The sequence below is a fragment of the Capsella rubella genome, unplaced genomic scaffold, assembly GCF_000375325.1.
Source record: "Capsella rubella cultivar Monte Gargano unplaced genomic scaffold, Caprub1_0 scaffold_5, whole genome shotgun sequence".
In the NCBI taxonomy this organism is placed as follows: Eukaryota; Viridiplantae; Streptophyta; class Magnoliopsida; order Brassicales; family Brassicaceae; genus Capsella; species Capsella rubella.
In genome coordinates this window covers 13,443,691-13,465,446 of record NW_006238919.1, presented here as the reverse complement: position 1 = coordinate 13,465,446, position 21,756 = coordinate 13,443,691, and the positions used below count along the sequence as shown (strand labels likewise).

At 38.5% G+C, this 21,756-nt stretch overlaps 9 protein-coding genes across 11 annotated transcripts; 5 read left to right on the top strand and 4 right to left on the bottom strand.

Annotated features, from left to right (window-relative positions):
- Nucleotides 1–275: 275 nt before the first annotated feature.
- LOC17887534 (pentatricopeptide repeat-containing protein At3g62890) lies at nucleotides 276–2,455 on the bottom strand. The gene is made up of 2 exons (XM_006292407.2): nucleotides 1,169–2,455; nucleotides 276–1,084 (listed from the first exon to the last, which is right to left on the bottom strand). Exons 1-2 carry the CDS (start codon nucleotides 2,453–2,455, stop codon nucleotides 656–658), a joined length of 1,716 nt encoding a protein of 571 aa, XP_006292469.1. The 3' UTR covers nucleotides 276–655.
- A 136-nt stretch (nucleotides 2,456–2,591) lies between these two features.
- LOC17885275 (outer envelope pore protein 16-4, chloroplastic) lies at nucleotides 2,592–3,888 on the top strand. Its single transcript, XM_006293238.2, has 5 exons — nucleotides 2,592–2,701; nucleotides 2,793–2,844; nucleotides 2,940–2,971; nucleotides 3,064–3,097; nucleotides 3,393–3,888. The coding sequence occupies exons 1-5, from the start codon at nucleotides 2,630–2,632 to the stop codon at nucleotides 3,605–3,607; spliced, it is 405 nt and encodes a 134-aa protein (XP_006293300.1). The 5' UTR covers nucleotides 2,592–2,629; the 3' UTR covers nucleotides 3,608–3,888.
- A 170-nt stretch (nucleotides 3,889–4,058) lies between these two features.
- Nucleotides 4,059–5,808, top strand: LOC17886619 (60S ribosomal protein L7a-2). The gene is made up of 6 exons (XM_006291656.2): nucleotides 4,059–4,150; nucleotides 4,464–4,505; nucleotides 4,588–4,789; nucleotides 4,915–5,213; nucleotides 5,310–5,402; nucleotides 5,510–5,808. The coding sequence occupies exons 1-6, from the start codon at nucleotides 4,148–4,150 to the stop codon at nucleotides 5,639–5,641; spliced, it is 771 nt and encodes a 256-aa protein (XP_006291718.1). The 5' UTR covers nucleotides 4,059–4,147; the 3' UTR covers nucleotides 5,642–5,808.
- A 362-nt stretch (nucleotides 5,809–6,170) lies between these two features.
- Nucleotides 6,171–9,307, top strand: LOC17885159 (caffeoylshikimate esterase). The gene is made up of 7 exons (XM_006291333.2): nucleotides 6,171–6,281; nucleotides 6,434–6,524; nucleotides 6,667–6,699; nucleotides 7,610–7,756; nucleotides 8,207–8,337; nucleotides 8,483–8,620; nucleotides 8,711–9,307. The coding sequence occupies exons 1-7, from the start codon at nucleotides 6,252–6,254 to the stop codon at nucleotides 9,200–9,202; spliced, it is 1,062 nt and encodes a 353-aa protein (XP_006291395.1). The 5' UTR covers nucleotides 6,171–6,251; the 3' UTR covers nucleotides 9,203–9,307.
- An 82-nt stretch (nucleotides 9,308–9,389) lies between these two features.
- On the top strand, nucleotides 9,390–10,948 carry LOC17884743 (small nuclear ribonucleoprotein Sm D2). 2 transcript variants are annotated; one of them, XM_006292023.2, is made up of 5 exons: nucleotides 9,390–9,478; nucleotides 9,563–9,600; nucleotides 9,694–9,718; nucleotides 10,398–10,580; nucleotides 10,666–10,948. In XM_006292023.2, the coding sequence occupies exons 2-5, from the start codon at nucleotides 9,596–9,598 to the stop codon at nucleotides 10,780–10,782; spliced, it is 330 nt and encodes a 109-aa protein (XP_006292085.1). In that variant the 5' UTR covers nucleotides 9,390–9,478; nucleotides 9,563–9,595; the 3' UTR covers nucleotides 10,783–10,948. The 2 variants fall into 2 exon arrangements, with proteins under 2 accessions (XP_006292085.1, XP_023637865.1); XM_023782097.1 differs by having other exon boundaries at nucleotides 9,395–9,478; nucleotides 10,401–10,580.
- An 82-nt stretch (nucleotides 10,949–11,030) lies between these two features.
- LOC17887475 (UDP-glucuronic acid decarboxylase 2) lies at nucleotides 11,031–14,331 on the bottom strand. The gene is made up of 7 exons (XM_006291080.2): nucleotides 13,535–14,331; nucleotides 13,302–13,449; nucleotides 12,696–12,775; nucleotides 12,482–12,565; nucleotides 12,311–12,385; nucleotides 11,572–11,664; nucleotides 11,031–11,484 (listed from the first exon to the last, which is right to left on the bottom strand). The coding sequence occupies exons 1-7, from the start codon at nucleotides 14,141–14,143 to the stop codon at nucleotides 11,245–11,247; spliced, it is 1,329 nt and encodes a 442-aa protein (XP_006291142.1). The 5' UTR covers nucleotides 14,144–14,331; the 3' UTR covers nucleotides 11,031–11,244.
- Nucleotides 14,332–16,199: 1,868 nt separating this feature from the next.
- On the bottom strand, nucleotides 16,200–17,046 carry LOC17885164 (pectinesterase inhibitor 6). The gene has a single exon (XM_006291820.2). The coding sequence runs from the start codon at nucleotides 16,953–16,955 to the stop codon at nucleotides 16,371–16,373; it is 585 nt and encodes a 194-aa protein (XP_006291882.1). The 5' UTR covers nucleotides 16,956–17,046; the 3' UTR covers nucleotides 16,200–16,370.
- Nucleotides 17,047–18,161: 1,115 nt separating this feature from the next.
- LOC17885992 (mitochondrial zinc maintenance protein 1, mitochondrial) lies at nucleotides 18,162–18,866 on the bottom strand. The gene is made up of 2 exons (XM_006292028.2): nucleotides 18,542–18,866; nucleotides 18,162–18,441 (listed from the first exon to the last, which is right to left on the bottom strand). Exons 1-2 carry the CDS (start codon nucleotides 18,780–18,782, stop codon nucleotides 18,362–18,364), a joined length of 321 nt encoding a protein of 106 aa, XP_006292090.1. The 5' UTR covers nucleotides 18,783–18,866; the 3' UTR covers nucleotides 18,162–18,361.
- A 96-nt stretch (nucleotides 18,867–18,962) lies between these two features.
- LOC17886017 (double-stranded RNA-binding protein 4) lies at nucleotides 18,963–21,666 on the top strand. Of its 2 annotated transcripts, XM_006291356.2 has the most exons (5): nucleotides 18,963–19,072; nucleotides 19,597–19,838; nucleotides 19,929–20,148; nucleotides 20,610–20,768; nucleotides 21,011–21,666. In XM_006291356.2, exons 2-5 carry the CDS (start codon nucleotides 19,608–19,610, stop codon nucleotides 21,442–21,444), a joined length of 1,044 nt encoding a protein of 347 aa, XP_006291418.1. In that variant the 5' UTR covers nucleotides 18,963–19,072; nucleotides 19,597–19,607; the 3' UTR covers nucleotides 21,445–21,666. The 2 variants fall into 2 exon arrangements, with proteins under 2 accessions (XP_006291418.1, XP_023638467.1); XM_023782699.1 differs by lacking the exon at nucleotides 18,963–19,072 and having other exon boundaries at nucleotides 19,584–19,838.
- The last annotated feature ends 90 nt before the right edge of the window (nucleotides 21,667–21,756 follow it).

Genomic DNA, 21,756 nt, shown 5'->3' with positions numbered 1-21,756 from the left:
TCTTTTGTCTGTGCTAATCTAATTTGGATGTTTTATTTGCAGATCTTAAACTGTTCTCATCTAAATAAGCCATTTAGGGTATTACAAAGAAAATATATAATAAGATTACAAGAGTTGGAGTTATAGTAGGTTTTCCTGTTCTGGTGATAAGCATTCTAAGTTTTAGGAGGTACGAAAGAGTTGCATCTATTATTTTTTTTTGCAATTTTTTTTAAGTTACCTTATGCTTACACAAACTCAATTCTGATTGGCCATTTGTTGCTGGCAGTGTTGTCTTTTTTTTTGTAGATAAAGATAGTATAAGTTACAAATAGAGTTTTGACGTCTTGCTCTGCCGTAGGAGCTTTCTCAGTCACTGGTGACTTCTCGATCTGATACTTTGGTTCTTGTAGTGCTAAAACAATATGTTTGTTTTTACTGGAAATTCTCGACTGAGTGTATATGTATGTATGCCTCCTCTTATTTCAGCGGCGTCGATGTATAAATTGTACATTGTTCATCAAAGATGATGGATATTTATCTTTATACAAAAACATATATGAGTGGGAATTTTGCTGTCCTATCTATTTATTTATTTTTCGGCTTTGATTTCAAAATCTCCAAAATTCAGTAATGTGTGTATTTTTAATCCAACACAAACATTGTTGTCACTGTATCACCAAAAATCTCTGCAAGAGCAAGACCCTTCAGTAAAATGGTGAAATCTGTTACAATCTCTCACAACAATTTCTCGACTAAAAAGTTTCGAGATCATCTTCATCACAAGATGACAGTCTCCACAGATTCGTAAGTTTTTGATGATTCTCACTGGGGTTCCAGGCCTTGTCTTCATCAAACAGAACGCAATCGCCAGTTTCTCACTGTGGTAAGACAAAGCCATCTCTTTACGTTCCTCGTCAAGATCAAGTAAAACCTCTTTGATATCTGAAACAAATCCAGCTTCTCTCAGCCTCTGCATTATCTCATCGAGCATGGCGTAGATCTTTTCGGTCTCTTCGTGAGACTCATCTCCTACAAAAAACTCGTGAATCACTCCCTCAACTTCAACGGAGCTGCATCCGGGAACTTTCTTAATGCCCTTTACCTGTAGAGAGAATTTGTAATTACTTCAGAAATCGTTTAATAGTTTTTAGCAAAGAATTCAGAGAGGTAGGTATTTTTGTTTTGCCTCCATTTCGTGTCTGATACGCTTAACTTCTATCCACCTCCTTGTTTTGGCATATACATTAGAGAGAAGCACATAGGCTCCACTGTTCATAGGATCTAGCTCAATGAGTCGCTTGAGGGCACCTTCACAAGTCTTGATATCCCCAAAAATTCTTGATCCGCTTAAGAGAGACCCCCAAATGAGTACATCAGGCTCAATAGGCATAGACGCTATAAAGCTCTCTGCTTTTTTGATCAAACCAGCTCTTGCGTAGAGATCAACCATACAACCATAATGCTGGATTGACGGAGTGATACCGAATTTGTCAATCATCATTGTAAAGTAAGATTCTCCTTGGTTTATTATACCTTGATGTACACAAGCACCGAGAATGCCAACAAATGTCACTGAGTTTGGGTTTATGTTGTTGTTACTAGTGGTCATCTCAGAGAACAGTTGGAAGCACTCATCTGTGAGACCGTACATTGCTAAGCAACATATCATAGCACTGTAAGCTTGGACGTCTTTCTTCGACCCCAAGGCAGTGAAAACCCGTTTTGCTCTCTCGAGGCTTCCACATTTGGCGTACATATCAATGAGAGCTGTGCCTAAGACAATGTCAATCTCCACTTGGTGTTTATCGATATAAGCGTGGACCCATTTCCCTTGCTCGAGCGCACCCAATCGTCCACAAGCCGAGAGGACAGTGGACAATGTAAACTTGTTGGGCTCGACGAAAGCTTCGTTTGGTTTAGGTAATTGCATTTCTCGGAACAAATCAAGCGCTTCTTTGTATTTGCCACGCATAAAGTAGCCGTTAATCAAGCAGCTCCAGGAAATAACGTTTCTTTCAGGCATTTCATCGAACAGTGTCCGCGCATCATCGAGGAACCCAGCTTTGGCATAGGAATTAACCACCGAGTTCCAAGCAGGTAAATCCTTCGAGACTGACTCATCGAAAACTCGCTGAGCAGAAGTCAAGTCGCCACAAGAAGAATACATATTGAGCAGAGAGGTTCGGACATAGGGGTCTTTATCAAGTCCAAAGAGAAGGATCTGAGCATGAGTTCGTTTTCCAAGGGGAAGATGAATCGGAGTGTCAAAACAAGGGAGAAGAAACGGAAAAGTATGAAAATCAGGTCTGACGCCATGGTGGCGCATACGGAGGTAGACGGAGATCGGAGAATGTAGCGGAGCCGGCGAAACATTCTGAACAATGGCACGAATGATGATGTTCCATACAAAAGATTCAAGCTTTAGATTGTGAATATGAAAAATTGGATTTGTGTAAGCTATTGCCTTGATCATTTGTTTTGTTGTTACCAAAAAAAAAAAGAATCATCAGAAATCGGATTTTAAATATGTAAATGGTTCTTGACAAAACCAAACTAAACCGGTATGTAATTGAATATTGGTTTCTCAATGTACGGAAACTTAAAAAGGGTTTTGTTCTAATTGTGTACAGAGAGGAGGAGGATCGAGATGGAGGAAGAGCTGCTCTCCGCCGTGCCTTGCTCTTCCCTCGCCGTCGAATCAGTTCTCCGTGTCGCGACGGTAATACTTTATGTCCATTTGGAGTCATGTCTTATACCTGTCTGAGATATTCAACATATTTTTCTTTTGTTTCCTGGTTGTTGAAGCTTAGGCCGGTGGATTATATGGGTTTTGCGCCGGACCTCGTGACGCACGTAAAATAGGTATCGAACGAAATTAGCTAATCATTGAATTAAGATTCTAGTTTTCAGTTCAGTCATGTCATTGGTGCGTTGTTGCTGATGATTTGCTTCATCAGGTTTAAGCGGCGTATCTCAGGCTTCCTTTGTGGTAACCCAATCTCTCTTGCTTTTGTTGTTTTTTCTTCAATGTGAGCAATTACCTCTCAGACTAACCTAGCTTGGGGTTTCTGACTAGTGTAGGCGAAATCCATTGGCAGATTCGGATTTCAATGCGGTAATCTGCTTCTTTCTGTGTGTTTTTTTTTTTTGTTTTTGTTTTTGTTTTACACATCAGGTTAATAGTGGCTATGGAATTTAGGTACAGGATTGTTATAACTTTTAGGCTTTGATACTCTTCTTGTCATTAGAATGCTGCATATACTTCTTGTCCTCGAAGATCATGATGATCTTTGTGCAAATTTAGCTTAGCTCTAAGTTTTTGGATTAATTGCTTGAACTGCTTCTCAATTAAAACTTGGTTCCAAATAAGTGATTGCTTCTCATCAGTATCACTTTGTTTTCGGTGTCAGGTCTTGTAAGTGGTGTTTTTACTATGACACATTGTGGGCTTCAAAGGTATCGAGGCAAGAGTGATTGGGTGAATGCTTTGGTAGGAGGAGCTGTGGCTGGAGCAGCAGTTGCTATTAGCACAAGAAACTGGGCTCATGTTGTTGGCACGGCTGGACTCGTGTCTGCTTTTAGTGTTTTAGCTAATAGCACCAGGACAGAGCCGAAACAAGACTAACTAAGGTCTTGGAGTTGGAATTCGAATTTAGGTGGCTGAGCCAGTAGAGGAATGTTGGGGGGGTTTTCTATGTAGCACAATTTTGGTATTGCCTCTGTATACATACATGTAACTCCAAAGGAAAACACACGAAGTCCGTCGAATTGCATCAGTGCTGATTAAATGTGAAATAGCGAGTGTATAATGTCTTTTTGCAACATACAGCAAAATTACTGAATTTCAATAGCCATCTTGTTTTACACCTAAGGATTTTAATTAGAAATATCCATTGTAATTTTGAATGGTGTGTGTGTGAATTTTAAGTATTCACTCATATAATCAAATCTAGTATCTACCATTAGTGATTGAATACTTAAAAATAGCATTTTAAGTTTGAGATGCCAAAAAAATAGGCATAATCTAATAGGTGTCCAAAAGTGTAATTTAGCAAAAGTGTGGAGTCCTTTATAAATAGAGATAACACGAAACCCTAATTCCAGTGCTTTGCCGCTCTTCACCTCACATCAGCCGTCTGTCTACCTCCAGAAGAAATCGACAACTATGGTACGCCGATTTACTCCATTTTCAGCTTTCACTTCCTCCGTTTGATTCATTTTTTTGGTTTCTCAGTTTCCTTCGATTCAGATCTATATGCTATTGTAAAAATCCTCAAATTAATGTTCTGGATTAAACTGCTTGATTTCCATGGATGCTAGCGTAGAATTAGTACACGAGTGTGCTGGCTTCGTTTGGTTTCGTAGTTTATTACACTCTGAATGCATCGAATTAGTCGTTTCTTCGTATAGCTTATGATGTAGTGAGTCCTGTCTCTGATTCTTATTTCCGAGTTTGTTTTTGATCTGTTTCTTCCGCCTAGGCACCCAAGAGGGGAGTGAAAGTAGCTGCCAAGAAGAAACCGGTATGCTCTTAACATTTCCCTGAAGCATTGTCATTGCTTACTCTTCTCCGACTGTTCTCATTAGATTTTGTGGTGTCTTTAGGAGAAAGTTACCAACCCTTTGTTTGAGAGACGCCCCAAGCAATTCGGTATCGGTGGAGCTTTGCCTCCTAAGAAGGATCTCTCCCGCTATATCAAATGGCCCAAATCCATCCGTCTTCAAAGGCAGAAGCGTATCCTTAAGCAGAGGTTGAAGGTTCCTCCGGCTCTTAACCAGTTCACCAAGACCCTTGACAAGAATCTTGGTAAGTCTCTTTGCAAACCACTTTAATTCCCATCTAACTTGCCTTGCTACTGTTATCAGAGATGTATGTGTTTGTTCTCTTTGTTTTTCAAGGATCAGTTGCTTAACATGGATTTGTTTTTGCAGCGACCAATCTCTTCAAGATCCTTCTCAAGTACAGGCCAGAGGACAAAGCTGCAAAGAAAGATCGCCTTTTGAAGAAGGCTCAATCTGAGGCCGAAGGAAAGCCTTCTGAATCCAAGAAGCCCATTGTTGTCAAGTATGGACTCAACCATGTGACTTACCTCATCGAGCAGAACAAGGCACAGCTTGTGGTCATTGCTCATGATGTTGACCCTATCGAGTTGGTCGTCTGGTTACCTGCGCTCTGCAGGAAAATGGAAGTCCCTTACTGCATTGTCAAGGGCAAATCTCGTCTTGGAGCGGTAATTTGACACTCGATAGATTCAAATCTCATTAGAGTTTCTCTTTACTTAAACATCCGCCCTGATTATTGGTCATTGTCCTGCTTCTACTTCCAGGTCGTTCACCAGAAGACTGCAGCTGCCTTGTGCTTGACCACTGTCAAGAACGAGGACAAGCTTGAGTTCAGCAAAATCCTTGAGGCCATCAAGGTAAATTAGCTGAATTTGATTTTGACAATGGGATAGTAGAGAGAAAAAGAGAGCATAGAGACTGAGACCATATCTTAACCGTGTTTTGTCTTGTTTGGGGTGAATAGGCAAACTTCAACGACAAGTACGAGGAGTACAGGAAGAAGTGGGGAGGTGGCATAATGGGATCAAAGTCACAAGCCAAGACAAAAGCAAAGGAGAGGGTTCTTGCTAAGGAGGCTGCCCAGAGAATGAACTAAGCGTCTCTTTTGTTGTCGTTATGAAACATATGAAGATGGTTTTGTTTAGTGTTATGTTGAATACATGTTTAATTTTCGATATTTTATGCTCTCTCTCTTTTTGGATGATGATGTTAAACAATTCAGGATTTTATGCAGTTTTGCTATCCAATTCGTATTTTCGCGTCGGGTTTCTTGTAGAGTTTAAATAATCAATCCTCTGAGAGAAAATGCTGGGATTAATTATCTTTGGCTTCAATATTCTACTGAATTTTTTCTTATCGTGAATAGAAAGTTTTCAAAAAAGATCGAAAAGGCTTCATGTACTAAATTGGGTATTATACCGACGATATCAAATGGTAGATTTGGTACCAATGAATTGGGCTTATGATTCACAAGCCCAAAAACAAGCTAGCCATCATGTCTAGAACTTTATCTAATTTGAGATTTTCCACGAAAATTAAAATTCCTTTTACTGTTCCAAATAAAATTTATAAAGGAAATAAAATATAAATTTATAATAACCACCTTTCCGTCTCTCTCTCTCTCTCTCTTTTTATATTCTGATGAGACGCAGATAGAGCTCTGATCTAAGATAAATTAGGAGTAATAATAATATCATCGAGGAAGCATGAAGAAGTTGAGATTCGAATACGAGGAGGTCTCTTCTGTCTTTCTTTGATCTCAGTCTCTCTCTTGACTACTGCTCAGTTATTGTCTCGAAAGAGATTCTCTGTTCCTCTCTGCTTGATTCGTGTTCTTACATAATTACATATATATATATATATATATATACTAACTAGATATACACAGGAATACATAAAAAACTCGAGAGGTGTTGAGTTGTTCGCTTGCAGATGGGTTCCATCTTCTTCACCCCGAGCTCTGGTCTTCCTCTGCCATGGTAACTAACTTACTTACTTATATTGATTTGAATCTTCCCTAAACTTTCCTAATAACTCTCATAGGCTTCATTTCTCTCTGATTTGATTGATTCATTAACTATAAAATTAATAAATGTAAAGAATTGGTCAAAAATTGTGCAGGTTACGCAATGGAGTGCAGCAGCTTCATGAGAGGTTATTTAATTTTCCCTTCTATCTCTCTCCCTCTCTCTCTCTTTTAATGCTCCTCTGCTCTGTCCCAATATATATATATATACACTATTACATCTAAAAATACATATACCTAATACTCCTCTTAGTCTTATAAGATTTGCTCTCTTATTGTTATATATAGATGCATTTGGATATGGTTTGTAGTGTGTTTTGTTATAGTTGCATGCATCGGATAGAGTATCTATCGAATGAGATGATGTTTTAGTGATTATATGAGAGCATCGACCATAAATGTGATCAATTTGTACTTCTTCCGATCTCGCCATATATGTATGTGCTTCGTTTAGGAAATAATTTTACGGTGCATATTTATATTGAAAAAAAATAAAAGCAAAGACAAAATATAAAATAAAAGAGTTGTTAATTAGTTGCAGAACTATGTGCCTTTCTATGAGTGTATGGCACTTTTGTCTGCTTCGTAGCTTTTGATTAACTTTGGTTTGTTGTTATCTTTTATTTTGGGGAAACGTTACACACTATCCTTATCTTGTTCACGTTTTTCGTATTTTTCTTCCCTAAAAGCCGTTGCGGCTTAGTTTATCTATCTTTCCCATGATGGTAAGTATATATAACTTAGCGGTGACCAAAAACATGCCATTATCTATCAGATTAAGCTAAGTATGGTACGTCTACTTTCCATGTGTGAATACCTAACTATAGAAAAGTTTGATGAAATCGGCAGAATATAAAAGTTAACTAGTCTCCACGGAAAAAAAAAAGTATTAGTTATGTTTCTCTTTTCCTAACACAACGAGATACTCGTGAACCCTCATTGATTGTGATCTTTGACAACTAATTCTGCTTAACCACATTTGTCTATACATTGGAATTCAATTTTTTATTTTTTTTTCGTTTATAATGTTTCGAATAGAATGCGGAATACGGCTGGCAGCAGCGGGATACGCAGTGTTTGGGATGGACTACGAGGGACATGGTCGGTCCAAGGGCGCTCGTTGCTATATCAAAAAGTTTAGTAATATAGTAAATGATTGCTATGACTATTACACGTTCATCTCTGGTACTCTCGACAATACCTATTTCATCATCTTTCTTTTTTACACCTTTTTTAAAATTATATAGTGTGTTTCCGTTTCGGATTGGGTTTCTCGATTTATATAGTTTAGAAATCAAATACATTTTTGTTTGGTTTGATTTAATAATTTAATTTATGTATCTTAATTTCTGCTTTGAAGAATATATATCCTTAATGTTGACAAAAATTGAAGTTTAATACTTTAAGTTGGTTTTATTTTCTTTTAGTTTTGTTCTGTTGTAGACACAGATGACCTTGTTTTCGTTTTATTTTTTTTAGTTTTGGTTTTTGACAATATACCATTCTAGTAGTTTGGTTTTGGTTTCATCTTAGATTAGATCTGTCGGTGTTAGACTGGACACAGGCCACATCCGATTTTCGATGTCCAGTCTCCATCAAGAAGACTAATAAAACCTACTTTAATGATGTTTATAGCACAAGAAGAATACAAAGAGAAAGGAAGATTTTTGTATGGGGAATCAATGGGAGGTGCAGTTGCTTTGTTGCTTCACAAGAAATATCCTTCTTTTTGGAACGGTGCCATTCTCGTTGCTCCTATGTGTAAGGTCACGTCTCTTCTCTTCTTTTATAGCCAACACCCTTTACAATCACTGCTTTTGTAATCAAATTAAGACACAAATCTCATTAGACTAAAATATATAAATGACTTATCAGCATTTTCATTAGTTGTGTGTGTGTGTGTAAGAGCAGATATCAGAGAAGGTGAAACCACACCCAGTGGTCATAAATCTACTAACAAGAGTTGAAGATATTATACCAAAATGGAAGATCGTTCCTACAAAAGATGTAATCGATGCTGCTTTCAAGGACCCTGTCAAGCGCGAAGAGGCAAGTTAATCGAATTAGTTACTCCTGCCACAATTAAACAGAGTGTACAACTATAGTAAGTAAAACAGTATTGGTTTTCCAAAAATGTAGATAAGGAACAACAAGCTGATATATCAAGACAAGCCAAGACTCAAAACCGCACTCGAAATGCTTAGAACGAGCATGGACCTCGAAGAAACCCTCCACGAGATCACGTTGCCTTTCCTTGTCCTCCACGGTGAAGCAGACATTGTGACTGATCCAGAGATAAGCAAAGCCTTGTTCGAGAAAGCAAGCACACGTGACAAAACCATCAAGCTTTACCCAGGCATGTGGCACGGGTTAACTTCTGGTGAGCCTGACGCTAACGTGGACCTCGTTTTCGCTGACATTGTGAATTGGCTTGACGTACGTACCGGCGACTCCGCTTCTCTTACCACCGTCACTCCCATACGAGGTAATAATACCTCCAATGTTGAAAAGGTCGTGGACGGCGTTAGTAACAACAGTCAAGAGAAATCTAAACGACCACAAGCTACTAGTACTCACCTTTGTGGGTTAAACGGTGGTGGACGCCGCTTGGTCCATCGATCTTCAATGTAATAAATAAACTAAACAGAGAAGAATCTGCTTTATTCTGTTGTCAGTCCATATGAATTATTAATGGGCCATAATAATAATATTTTAACAATTTAGAAATGGGCTTTACTCCAATTAGTCCAATTACTTTTAAGACCCAATAAATTATATGGGTCTCTCAATTGAGCCCTCTTTAACCGCATGTACTAATTGACTAGTCGCGAGTACTCTCCCTCCCCCATCATTCTTCTGCTCACTCTGAGATCTTTGGAAAACGAAAACGGGATTTAGCTTTAGCCGGTAAACCCTAATTTCTTCGATCTGCTTCTCTCTGGGAACCTCTCTTAACAGTTTCTTAATCTTCTTCGTTTTCCTGCTTTGCAGCTTCCACCGTTTCGGAGAATTTTGTCGAGCAACATGAGGTATTCTTCTAGGGTTCTCATCTTCGTCTGCTTATTTTTATCTTTCTTCTTCACGATTTTGTTTTCACACTGTTTTGTTTTTTTCGATTTCAGTAAACCCATGGACGAAGATACCAACGTAAGTTACTCTACCCGTCTCTCTCTTTCTCGTTACTGATTTGTCGATCTATTTGAAGCTCTTTTACCTGCCTAAGCATATAAACATAAACCCTAGTTTTGCTATTTCTGCCATGTCTATGTCTATTAGTTCCTGCAACCTGCTGTTTTGTTGATTCTTACGGGTTCTCATTTTTGGAATTTTGTTGATGAATACCTTTAGAAGTCATGTGGTTTCTGTATTTTCTAGGGGCTGTGCTAGTTAATATGAGACAATGTCCTGAAAATTGCTCACTGAAGGTTGTTAAGAGTTTTTGGTATGTGAATGTTAATGGTTTCGAATGAGTATTTGATGTTTCTTAACAAGGAAATCTTGTGCTACTGCATTGTTGTTTAATAATCTTTAGCTTTTGCTCATACGTGGATCCTAGTTCCTCAAGCTTTTTTACTTCTGTAGCAGGGAAAGACTGAGGATTTTGTTAATGAATGAGTACCTTCACAAGTCATTTGGGTTCTGTAGTGTTGTGCTTCGTGAACAGAGACACTGTCTTGAGAATTACACAGATGATCTTCTAGGGTGTTGAATGAGTACTTGATGTTCTTAACAAGGCACTTTTGTATTGGTTGCATTGTTGTTCTAATACTCGTTTTAGTTTTTTCATATGTGGATCCTAGTTCCTCATTCTTTTGTACTTCTGTAGCAGGGAAAGACTGAGGAGGAGGAGTTCAACACCGGACCACTCTCTGTTCTTATGATGAGTGTCAAGAATAACACTCAGGTCTTGATCAATTGCCGAAACAACAGGAAACTCCTTGGGCGAGTTAGAGCCTTTGACAGGCACTGCAACATGGTTCTTGAAAATGTCAGAGAAATGTGGACTGAGGTAAAACTTCTCTGCCCATTTTTTTATGTCTCTGTTTCATGTATAGACAAGTGCTTCTTCTTACATGGATTTTCCGGTTTTTTAGGTCCCTAAAACCGGAAAAGGAAAGAACAAAGCTCTTCCTGTCAACAGAGATCGATTCATCAGCAAGATGTTCCTGCGTGGAGACTCTGTCATTATCGTCCTCAGGAACCCCAAGTGAGTGTAGTCGTGATGGATGCTACCCCAAGTGAGAGTAATCAAGATGGATGCTAGTGGTTCCTCTTCATATCATAATGCTCGCTTTGTCTTGTTAAAATTCTAATTGTTGAATTAACGGTGGAACATGTTTTGATTACGAGCTTTAAATCTAGTAATGTTGCCTTGTATTTGCACTTGTTCTTCTATATTCTCGACTTAAAAAAACGCATTAATGACACTAAATTTTGTAATAGCAGAAGACAAACGATCTTTTAAAATTGTTGTGAGGTCCATGAATAAGTAAGTAAAGGTACCAAATTCTTACTCTACGTTTACACGATTATCATCAAAATAGAAATCAAAAACGAAATAAATTTAAAGAAATGAAGCTCTCCTCTCTTCATGTAGTAGCTCTGCAGGGTCTTGCATTCTTGTTATCAACCCACTACCAACCGCAGTGGACGCTACTTGATTCTGCGTTTGCTCAGGCTGAAGTTGTTTTGGTGGTGGTTGCAGCCGTGGAGGAGCCTTCCTTCTGGTCACCAAAGACACGTTGACGGAAATCTTTGACCATGAGAGGGAGTCCCTGACGAAGAGAGACCTTTGGTTCCCAACCTAAAAGCTCTTTGGCCTTTGTGATGTCAGGCTTTCTCTTGTGAGGGTCGTCTTCTGTGTTTGGTCTGAACTCTATGTTTGCGTTCGGATCTATCGTTTCTTGGACCACCTTCCAACAAAAACCAATCAAATCACAATATCAGAAACCGGGGTAATAGGTAAGAATCGGAAAAGGAATATATTCATAGAAAGAGACCTTTGCGAGCTCGAGCATTGTGAATTCACCAGGGTTACCGAGGTTAAATGGTCCGACATGTTCTCCTTCCATTAATCTCATCAAACCTTCGACCTTTTGCATCACACAAACACAAAATCAGATTGATCCTACAAAATTAACAGCTACAAAATAAACCAGGACAAAAGGGTAATAAAGATGAGACCCCATTTGGTCCTTCGTCACATGATATTGATACCCATCTTTCATAAGATTGCTAAAGTGGGGACCGTCTCTGAGATTAGGGTCTCATGTTTAAAAGCCTTTGTTACTAGATCCCACGACATACTCACTAATTTACTACAATAACATAACATGTGAGCTCACTTGAAACAATTGACACAAATTAACTTCGCCTGTTTTTCTTCTAAAGGCTTCTTTCTACCCAAAAAATGAAAATATATTGGAATGCCTATTACACGCAAGTAAAATCCTTTAATCTGTGAATGTCACCCGAAAAAGCAGTATCAATGTATACAAAAAAAAAAAAAAAAAACTTAAAGGTCCAAGTACTTTAAATTCTAAAAGGTTTAAATAATATAGTGATTTGACACATTACCACCTACCAAATTTGGCTTTTTAAAAATTTCCTTTTCCACAATAAAGTGAGAATATATCTTGAGTTGGACCAAAGAAATAATAGAAAACAAGATATTTTTGTTGGCAAGTTGTATTACTATTATATTGAACCGTTTTTTAGGGGGAAAATGGAAAGCCATACCAGATCAGAAACAAACTGGAAACTCCTTGTCTGCTTCCCATCACCGTAAACAGTCAATGGTTCTTTCCTTAGAGCCTGTTCAATTATTATCAATTCAAACCATCATTATTCTAAGTCTCTAATCATGAAACTAAACACTTTATCAATGATTTAACGTATTTGCTACCCTACCTGTGCAACAAAGTTGCTGACAACACGTCCATCATCTATACACATTCTTGGACCGTAGGTGTTAAAGATCCTAGCAATCCTGACCTGTGACAAATCAACAGGACACATACAAAACTCAGTCATTGGAAAACGCTTTCTATCTCTTCTTTAGCAACGATTACTAGACAAAACATAAGTTGGCTTGAAAGGGAAGGAAAAGGAACAAGTAGCCAACCTCAACATTGGCACCTCTGTGATAGTCCATGGTCAACGTCTCTGCCGTACGCTTTCCTTCGTCGTAGCAACTACGGACACCTGTTACCACCATTAAAACACCAATCAGTCATCAATCAAAGCACAATAAAACATTAAACATGCACGTGTCGGTGTAGTAACTGAGTAATAAAATAACTTGAAGCTCTAGAAAAATGAAAGTCGGTATGTGAATGTTAGGCTAGAAGTTAATGTGTGGAGGCTGCGTCTAAGGCAGAGACACGTAATAAGAGAGCCGCACGATCACAAAGACCCGTTATTCACGGTTCAATGGTTTGACCGTACAAAGAGAGGGGACCAGATCTGAAAGGAAAGCACATGAGGGGCGCACCATAAAACACCTGTCTCTCTCTCTCTCTCTCTCTTTCCTAACGTGCGCATTTTCCGACACATAAAAGGAAAGAGGGCACAAAAGACAGAAGCAGCTCAAAAACGTCGTCGTGTCACGTGACGGTGGAATAACAAGGCTTCGTTTTCAGATTCCGATTAGAGAACAAAACAGAACAAACGAAAGAAAACAGAAGGCATAGAGAATGAATGAATGAATCAATTAAGAAAAGAAAATTACCGATGGGATTAACGTTTCCCCAGTAAGTCTCGACCTGAGGATGCTGCAGAGGATCACCGTAAACCTCACTTGTACTCGTGAGGAGAAATCTAGCACCGACTCGCTTAGCCAAACCAAGCATGTTCAGTGTTCCAACCACATTCGTCTTGTATCAATCTAAGTCAAGGAACAAACACAAGCAAAACGACAAGTCCAAAAATTGAATCGAAGAAGGATCAAATTGCAAAGGATATGATAGTCTTGACGGGATTGAATTTGTAATGGACAGGTGAGGCAGGGCAAGCCAGATGATAGATCTGATCAACCTCAAGAAGGATCGGCTCGACGACATCGTGACGGATAAGCTCGAAATTAGGGTTGCTGAAATGGTGCATAACGTTCTCCTTACGACCTGTGAAGAAATTGTCAACAACGATGACAGTGTCTCCTCTGGCCATCAAACGATCCACGAGATGCGATCCAACGAATCCAGCACCACCGGTGACGACGACTCGTAGGCCTTTGCGTTTCAATCCCAGTGGAATTTTCCCGCCGGTGGCTCCGATCCGGTTTAGGTACTCGAGGCTAGGTTTCCTGTGCGCCGGAACGTACGATTCGACGGGTCTGATTCCGTAACCGGAGAAGGGATCGGAGTAAGGGCTTGATTGGGTGGAGCGAGGGAAAATGGTGAAAACCAAAGTAGCGATTGCAATGCCAACGAGAACAAAGATGAGTCTCTGTTCACGGAGCATGTAACGCATCGGGCGAGTCGCCATGAACCATGGCTTGATTGGTTTCGGGTAATAAGCATCGGCGGTGGGTTGATCCGCCTCGTGTCGCCGATTGATCAGCTCGCTCGCCATCTCCTCCTCTTTACCTCGACAATTCAATTCTAGATCTAGAAATCGAGAAGAGACACACAAATACGAGAAACCGAATCAATCGTTAAGAATAATTTTAATTTTCTTTTTCTCTTCTCTAGGAAAAAAAATCAAACACCGAGTCGAACTCGCCGGGAACTGAGTCGGACCTTGAACGAGAGAGTGAAAAGCGAATCGGTCTTTGTGGTCTATTTAAGTAGCAGAAGCGTTACAGGTCAAGCCTTGTTTTTCCACTCTTATTACGAGATTACCCCCTTTTTATTTATATTAAAAAAAAAAGATCTAATTTTATTTATTTCATTCAACTTTCCTTCAAACTCGGACATTAATATTGTTACTTAGTCCATTATTTGCAACAACAAGTTAACATACACATATATTTTTGTATCTATGGTGTTTTAAATTTAATTAATTAAAACTCAATTTGCAATTAAATGATACGAAAGGTTCGTTAGGTTTATTGCTTATCTCACGTAAACAAAGTCAATGCCAAACCCTAACTTAGCACTCAAAGCCATAATTGGTGTGAGCTTTGAGTGATTTCGACGTTCTATTATTTTTTAATGTATTTTCAACTTTAGAATTATTTACAAACATGATAATTATTCTATACTATTTGTTAGTTGCGTTTAAAGTATAATTAAAATTCTGTAATAATGTTCTAACAAACTAAAACAGTTTTATTACTTGGTTTTACAAAAATCACATTCATAACGCTTTGGACGACCTCAGGGTTTGGGAAACGTGATCAAAAAGTGTGCCTGTGAGATTTAAATGTGATTGCCCAAAAAACAGAAAGAGACTTAAACTAAATGTGACACTGATTGTTGTTTTATTTGGTCGTATTGTTACTAAATTTGTTTTCCCCAAGCAACCGAAGATCATCTACATATATGATGGGTAAATCAAGTTTTAGTGGTAGAGATCTATATACATATACATATATATTTGAGTAATTTACTTGAGTGTACTGCCTTCTGATTATAACGTAAAAACCCTTTGCGAATTGCAAGACGCATGATTTGGATCTAACGCGTACGTTAACTATATGTATGTACATTAAACATATAATACTGATACACAAACTCATCCGTTTGCATAACCTTACAGCAGTACTTATTTTAGTAGCTTTACCATCTGTAAAATAATTAGTTTACACTAAGCCCAATTATAATTATACCTTGGTGTTATACATTTTAGACATTGATCAATCCTTACAATAACACTAGAAGTCACATAAAACTTTCATTACATTTTTTTTTTAAAAATTTAAAACAAATGAAAGAGCATAGGCGTTTTACGTTGACTTGTGATGCTAACCTGGCGGTTAGCTATGTCTCCCCACACCTCTTTCACTTTCTTGCCTAACCTTTTTTTTTGGATTCACGATGGCTAACAATTTAAATATCATAATTGTTTTCTCATCAAGCCAACTTCTTTGTTTGTTTTCTTATAAATAACAATTGAATTTTATGAGCCAATTAAAAAACTAATGGAATAAGACTAGCCAACGTACTAGAGATTTAGGATGATCTTATCTCTTATATGATACCCCTGTAAGTGCCAAAATAAAAGCATTTTATTTTTAACAAAAAAAATCATAGATTGGTTTTAGGTTTTAACTTTGAAATAATTGATACTCCAAACATAAGATTTGAAGCAAAAATATGTCAATAAGGCAATCAAATGGGTTTTATTTGAATGTTCATCGCTTGGCGTTAGGAATAAGAAATTTCAATATATTTTCGTAAATTTCCATTTAAAAGGAATCAATAAAACAGTTTGAAGAAAAAATCTAAACAAGGAAAAGCGCTAGAAATTTTTTTTCTACCAAATAAATATCTTTTTGTGTTTGTTATAGTATGTTTGTCACCGACTTCTTTTATTCTCACGTTTGACTTCATCGGCTTGTTCGTTACTCGTTTGGTGGCTTGGGCTTGGGACGCTCAAATCTAAACAAAAATACCGGACTAAGAATATCATCTCGGCCCAGTCTATTGACAGTAGGCCCATAATAGTTTGCCTGTGAGATGAGCGATTTAATCCTTTTAAATAATTCCATTCGATTCAAATGAGATAGATTACACTTTCTTTTTTTTTTGATTTTCCTATTAAGAGGATAGATACACTTAATCTTAATAATTCAACAATGAACCACATTATTATTAATGATGTTACACACACATGGAAACCAAATCTTTGTCAAATTTTATGATTTATGAGATTGCAAACCATTAGCCGCGAGCTTGTTAAGGAGCGCGAGCGAATTGCTTGACACATACAAAGACATTGTCACTCTGTTCCGAATCATCCTGACCGTTGATGACTTCGTCGACGTTTTATCAAACCCATCTAGACACGTGTCCTTGTCCGTGAGGGAAGTACTAAGCCACGTGGCAAGATCACTCATCTGCTGCTGGAACTCGCTGGCTCTGAGTGTCCGGAGGACGGCCAGGGACTTGTGGAGACTATCAAGAGAGTCTTGAAGCAGTTCTCGGCAGTCCGACAGAGCGACGCGGTCGTGTTTCCCGACCGTTGAAAGCCGCGTTTTGAGAAGGTATCTAAGGACGTCTTTGTTGTCGGTTATGGCCACGGAAACGCCTGCACGTGCCCATTTGCTGGGACTGTTCTTGGCGACTGATGCAAACGGCGATAGCGTTTTAGCGCAGAGATCTTGGTAGTGTGTAACTCTACATGCGTTTTGAACGTAGCTGTTGCGTTTAGACGGCAATGATAAAGTTGGACTGAGAGAAAGGAGAAAGAAGACAAGTGCAAATGCGATAGAAGAACTCATGGGGTTTTCTTATGGGTTGTAAGAAATATGTAAAATCTTTTATACAAAATTGGTGTCGACGAGAGAGATCGTATATATAGACACGTATAAATTTACTTTTTGGGTTTCTGGTAGGTTTAAAAGTAAAAGTATAAAAAGGGTATGGCGGTCCATTTGTAGGTGTCGGAGTTATGATCACAACGTTTCTAAACGCTATGTTCGACGTTATAAATTGGTCAATTTGATAATAGCAATTCGATTATTCTCAGTTAACTCGTAATTTGATCACTATTTTGCATAAATATCCTTAACCATTTTCAACAACTACTCCGGACCTAATAGAAGAATTAGAGATAGATCAAATCTTATTTATTTATTGGTTTGGTAAACATTGGTCTAATTCTTACTCTACCTGGCGGACTTAACAAAGATTGAAAACATTACCATTGACTGTTTATAAATGGAAGATCACCTAGTTGCGTACGGCATGAGGTTGTAGTATCATTTACACCGTAAAACAAAAAAGGAAGCTACACTTCCTAAGTTTTGTCATCGCCATGAGGCCCATGACCATATCTCGTCGGATCCTTTTTTAATTACTTTTTTCCTCTTCACGCCTTAGCTACTTTCTTTTAGGACGTGCGTGAGTTCTTCTTATATACAGCGTAATCAGGTAATGCGTGAGCATTTATGAATACAGCTTTACAAAATTGAATCAATCTCACATGAATTGAGAGAACGAAGCATATATGGTTATGGCGGTTCACATGATTCCTATGAAACAAAAGACACGACTGAGACACTAATAAGAGAAACCTAAAACTTGAAACCATGAAGATCATAAAGGATTTCTGAGCAAAACCATGGACAGCCATGAATGGGGGTAAGGAGAGAGAGGATTGTGTAGTGGTTTTCTTTGGAAAATGAACCATACTTATGGGACCATCATGGCTTCACCCTTCTCGTTTCAAACTTCCTACTAGGACTCTATGAAATCACACAAGCAACTGTGACAAGGAACGCTAAAGAGATAATCTCGAAGATAATTCTATTCCAAACTTGCAGTCAAAAGTGACATGGGTTTGAGTATGATACCAGAAATGGGTCTCTAAGAAGGCAAGACAATGCTTCTAAAGCCATTGATTCAAGAAATACGAAAAGTGAGTATCTATAGCCTAACAAAGTATAGTATCAATAAGAGGCACGAACGTAAAAGAGATTATGCAGTTCTTGGACAAGTAATAGTTCTGAAATTGACGAATTTCATTCAAAAATGTATGTAAGGAGCTCCTTATTAATCAAATTTGGCTATGAAGAGAGAAAACAAACAGAGAACGACAAAAAAAAAAGTTCTACCTTTGCCATTTAAACAAAACGAGTAAGGCAATTTTAGATAGTCTCAGTGTAGTCAGATCATTGAGACTTACTCATACAGTTTTTTTCCGAAGCATCTCCTCTGATGGAAGCTCCAAAGTAGCTCCTGCGTGTTCCTGACTTGCTTTCACCTCTACAAAATAAAGTTTCCCAGAAACTGAGTTTTTTCACTCACGCAATTCAACGAACAGATGGTGCGCAAGATAAAAAGAGTGTAATGAGTCAAAACGAACCGTATCCGCCGCGTTCATTGAGTTTAGCCTGAACGATCATGGTGGAAATGAACTGCGTCGCCTCACGCGCCTCTTCGAGAAGGCGAGTGATGTCGGAGCCGGAAGCCACGTGGCGGTTTTCATCAAATTTTTTACGGATCTCAGACGCCGAAGCCTTCAGCATCTCGGTATCTCCGGCGAAAGATTTTCTTGTGGCCCTGAGCAGGGCTCTGTACGCAATCAACGCTTCTCCGGTCACCATTTCTCCTCCTTTCCCTCCTCAACGTTTTGGCTCCTCCGCCGTCGTCTCCTTTTACCAAATACTTGGTAGAGATCGAGATGGTACCTTCTGATCGGCTTCGAAGGTTCCAAGTTTCACTGGGCCTTTATGATTAAGCCTACCTTTTGGCCCATTAATGGATATCTCGGGTCAATACCCGTTCCAGCTGGGATTCGTTCGGATCTTTCGAGAATTTGTTCAATTTCTGGATGAATTTAAGCTCATGTGTCTGATATGTTCACTACTTCCGAGTGTCTTCTCCATCCCAAGAGGTACGATTTCTCAGATCGTTCGTGTCTTGTAATCTTCAATTAACGCTTTGTGATTGCTTGATCAATTTTACTGATTTTATCATACGAAACCCTAGATCAATTCAGTCTGATATATTCGAGCAGTTCTGAAACTCGTCTCTTCATTTGCCATTTATGTCTATTTTTTTTATTTTTTTTGGAAACTAGAACATTTTGTGGTTTCATGAAATTCAGTGAAATTGACCAACTCAGAAGCAGATTGTGGATGTTTTCTCATACCCCTTATGATCTCTGTGGATTAGCCACTTGAATCCTGTACCTTTTTCATTAAACTGTGTATATCCCCAACTTTGCATTGGTTTTTGGAAAATTTAGATGATCTACTTAAATTGCAAAAGTTTTTCTGCGATTCTAGTTATGTATAAAAATATTTGGTTGTCAAAGACTATTAGGCTTGAAAGAGGTTTGTTGGATTTGGTTGTATAAAACATTCTAATTATGTATTAAATATTTTCTCTCAGCATATGTTTTGCTTATTTCTCCAGCTTAGATAGAGATGGATCATGTATACAAAGGTCAGCTGCAAGCATATGCCCTCAAACAAAATCTTGATCTACCCGTGTATGCCACTGAGCGAGAAGGGCCTCCTCATGCTCCTCGGTTTAGATGTAATGTTTCATTTTGTGGCCAGACTTTCCAGAGCCAGGAATTCTTTCCGACTCTTAAATCGGCTGAACATGCCTCTGCAAAAATAGCATTGGCTTCATTGACGCCGCAGAGTCCAGAGGCTAGTTCCCACTCCTTTTGGACCACAATTATGTGCTTTTTAATATTCTTGAAAATCTAATAATATCTTTGTGTCATTTTTGTTGTTCAGGGTATTGATGTTGCCTACAAGAACCTGTTACAAGAAATCGCTCAGAAAGGAAATTCTCTGTTACCACTCTATGCAACTGCTACATCTGGTCCATCACATGCGCCTACTTTTATTTCAACTGTTGAGTTTGCTGGGAAAGTTTTCAGCGGAGAAGAGGCAAAAACCAAAAAGTTGGCTGAAATGAGTGCTGCTAAAGTAGCATTCATGAGTATAAAAAATGGTATGTATTTAACCTTTGAACATCCCTTGCTTTTCCTATTTAATCTGTTCCCTTAAATATGGTCTAATATTTCAATGTCAGCAAGTTATGTTAGTTTTCAGTTGGTGCGTGATATGAGATAAGAAATGATTGGACTGTTTCTCGTTATTGTTACCACTGTTCTTGTGAACTGCTTTCAAATTCCATTTAGCTGTAGATAGTTTGACTACCTTTAATCTTGTTAATTGCATCTGAGTTTGTTCTTGTCAATCTTTTGAAGTTTTCTAGATCAGTATTCCCCTCACTATATCCTTCAACATGGCCAAATCAGAAATTGGGTCATGAGGGTGAGCAGTTTTACAACGAACCAAGCATAAACAACCTTTTTGTTTCAAAGCTATTTGATTTTAATATCTTGAAGCATATTTCCAATGTTAAAAAAAGTCAAACCAGACAACTTGGTGATAATCTGTGATGTGCAGGGAACTCGAACCAGACCTCATCACCTTCTTTGCCTTATGAGAGACAAGAGCCTATCAATGCAAATGTGAAGAGCAGTCTACAAGAGATCCATTCCCAACCTTCCAAAGTGGTGGTGACCCCTGATTCCCCATCAAAGTGGAAGAAACTGTATGAAGATGGTTAGTCTTCGTTGAAAGCTACACTACATGAATAATGCTTTAAATGTTTGTTAAAGGGAAAACTCTCAGTCCTATTATAACGTATTTCCTGAGCTAGGTAGGAAACAGCTATGAATAAGAAAGTCAACATTACTCTGAACTGCATGGAATGGATTCTAATGTCAGCTTTATGCTAAATGGTTAAAATGGTTGTTCATTGAAAACTCATGCTCTACAGTCTTCATTCTGTGCTGAATTTCCAGATCTTCACAATGCACCAGCCAGTAACGCTAAGGGGATGAACGCTGCTTTGCATGTGCCAGAGAATCCTACAAACGATGGTACCCTTAATGCAACTACTGATATAAACTACAGTGCTGCTTCTTCTTCGCCTATACCTCAGACTCCTACAAACATTGTAACTCTTAGTGCACCAGCTACCAATGGTATCAAGAGGAATATTGCAGCTTGTTTTTCGAGTATGCCTCAGAATCCCACAAACGATGGTAGTGAACAATCATCATGTGTAGATGAGAGTGAGAAGAAGAAGCTCATAATGGGAACAGGCCACCTGAGTATACCAACTGGCCAGCATGTAGTTTGTCGTCCATGGAACCCGGAGATAACTCTTCCTGAAGACGCGGAGATGCTCTTTAGGGATGATAAGTTTATTGCCTATCGTCTCTCGAAGCCATAATGACATCATCTTTGATGCATGATACGTGTAGTGGTAGAATGTTAAGCTAAGCTATATCTCATCTGTTTGTAGGGATATATAGTTGAATCCCTCGAATATGTTAAGGCTTCTTGTCTTTGGTTTTCTTAAAGCAATATTCTATGTGCTGTGTAACGACTAATTGTAGTTCTGAATGATATTTGGATGCTTAGAAAATCGCAGTTGTTGTGATGATCCAAGTCACTGGTTCTGTGGATGGGATATTAGCGAATGTATGCGTCATTGGAGAGAGAGAGAGAGTTCACCTTTCCCTTCCTCAACAAAACATCACTC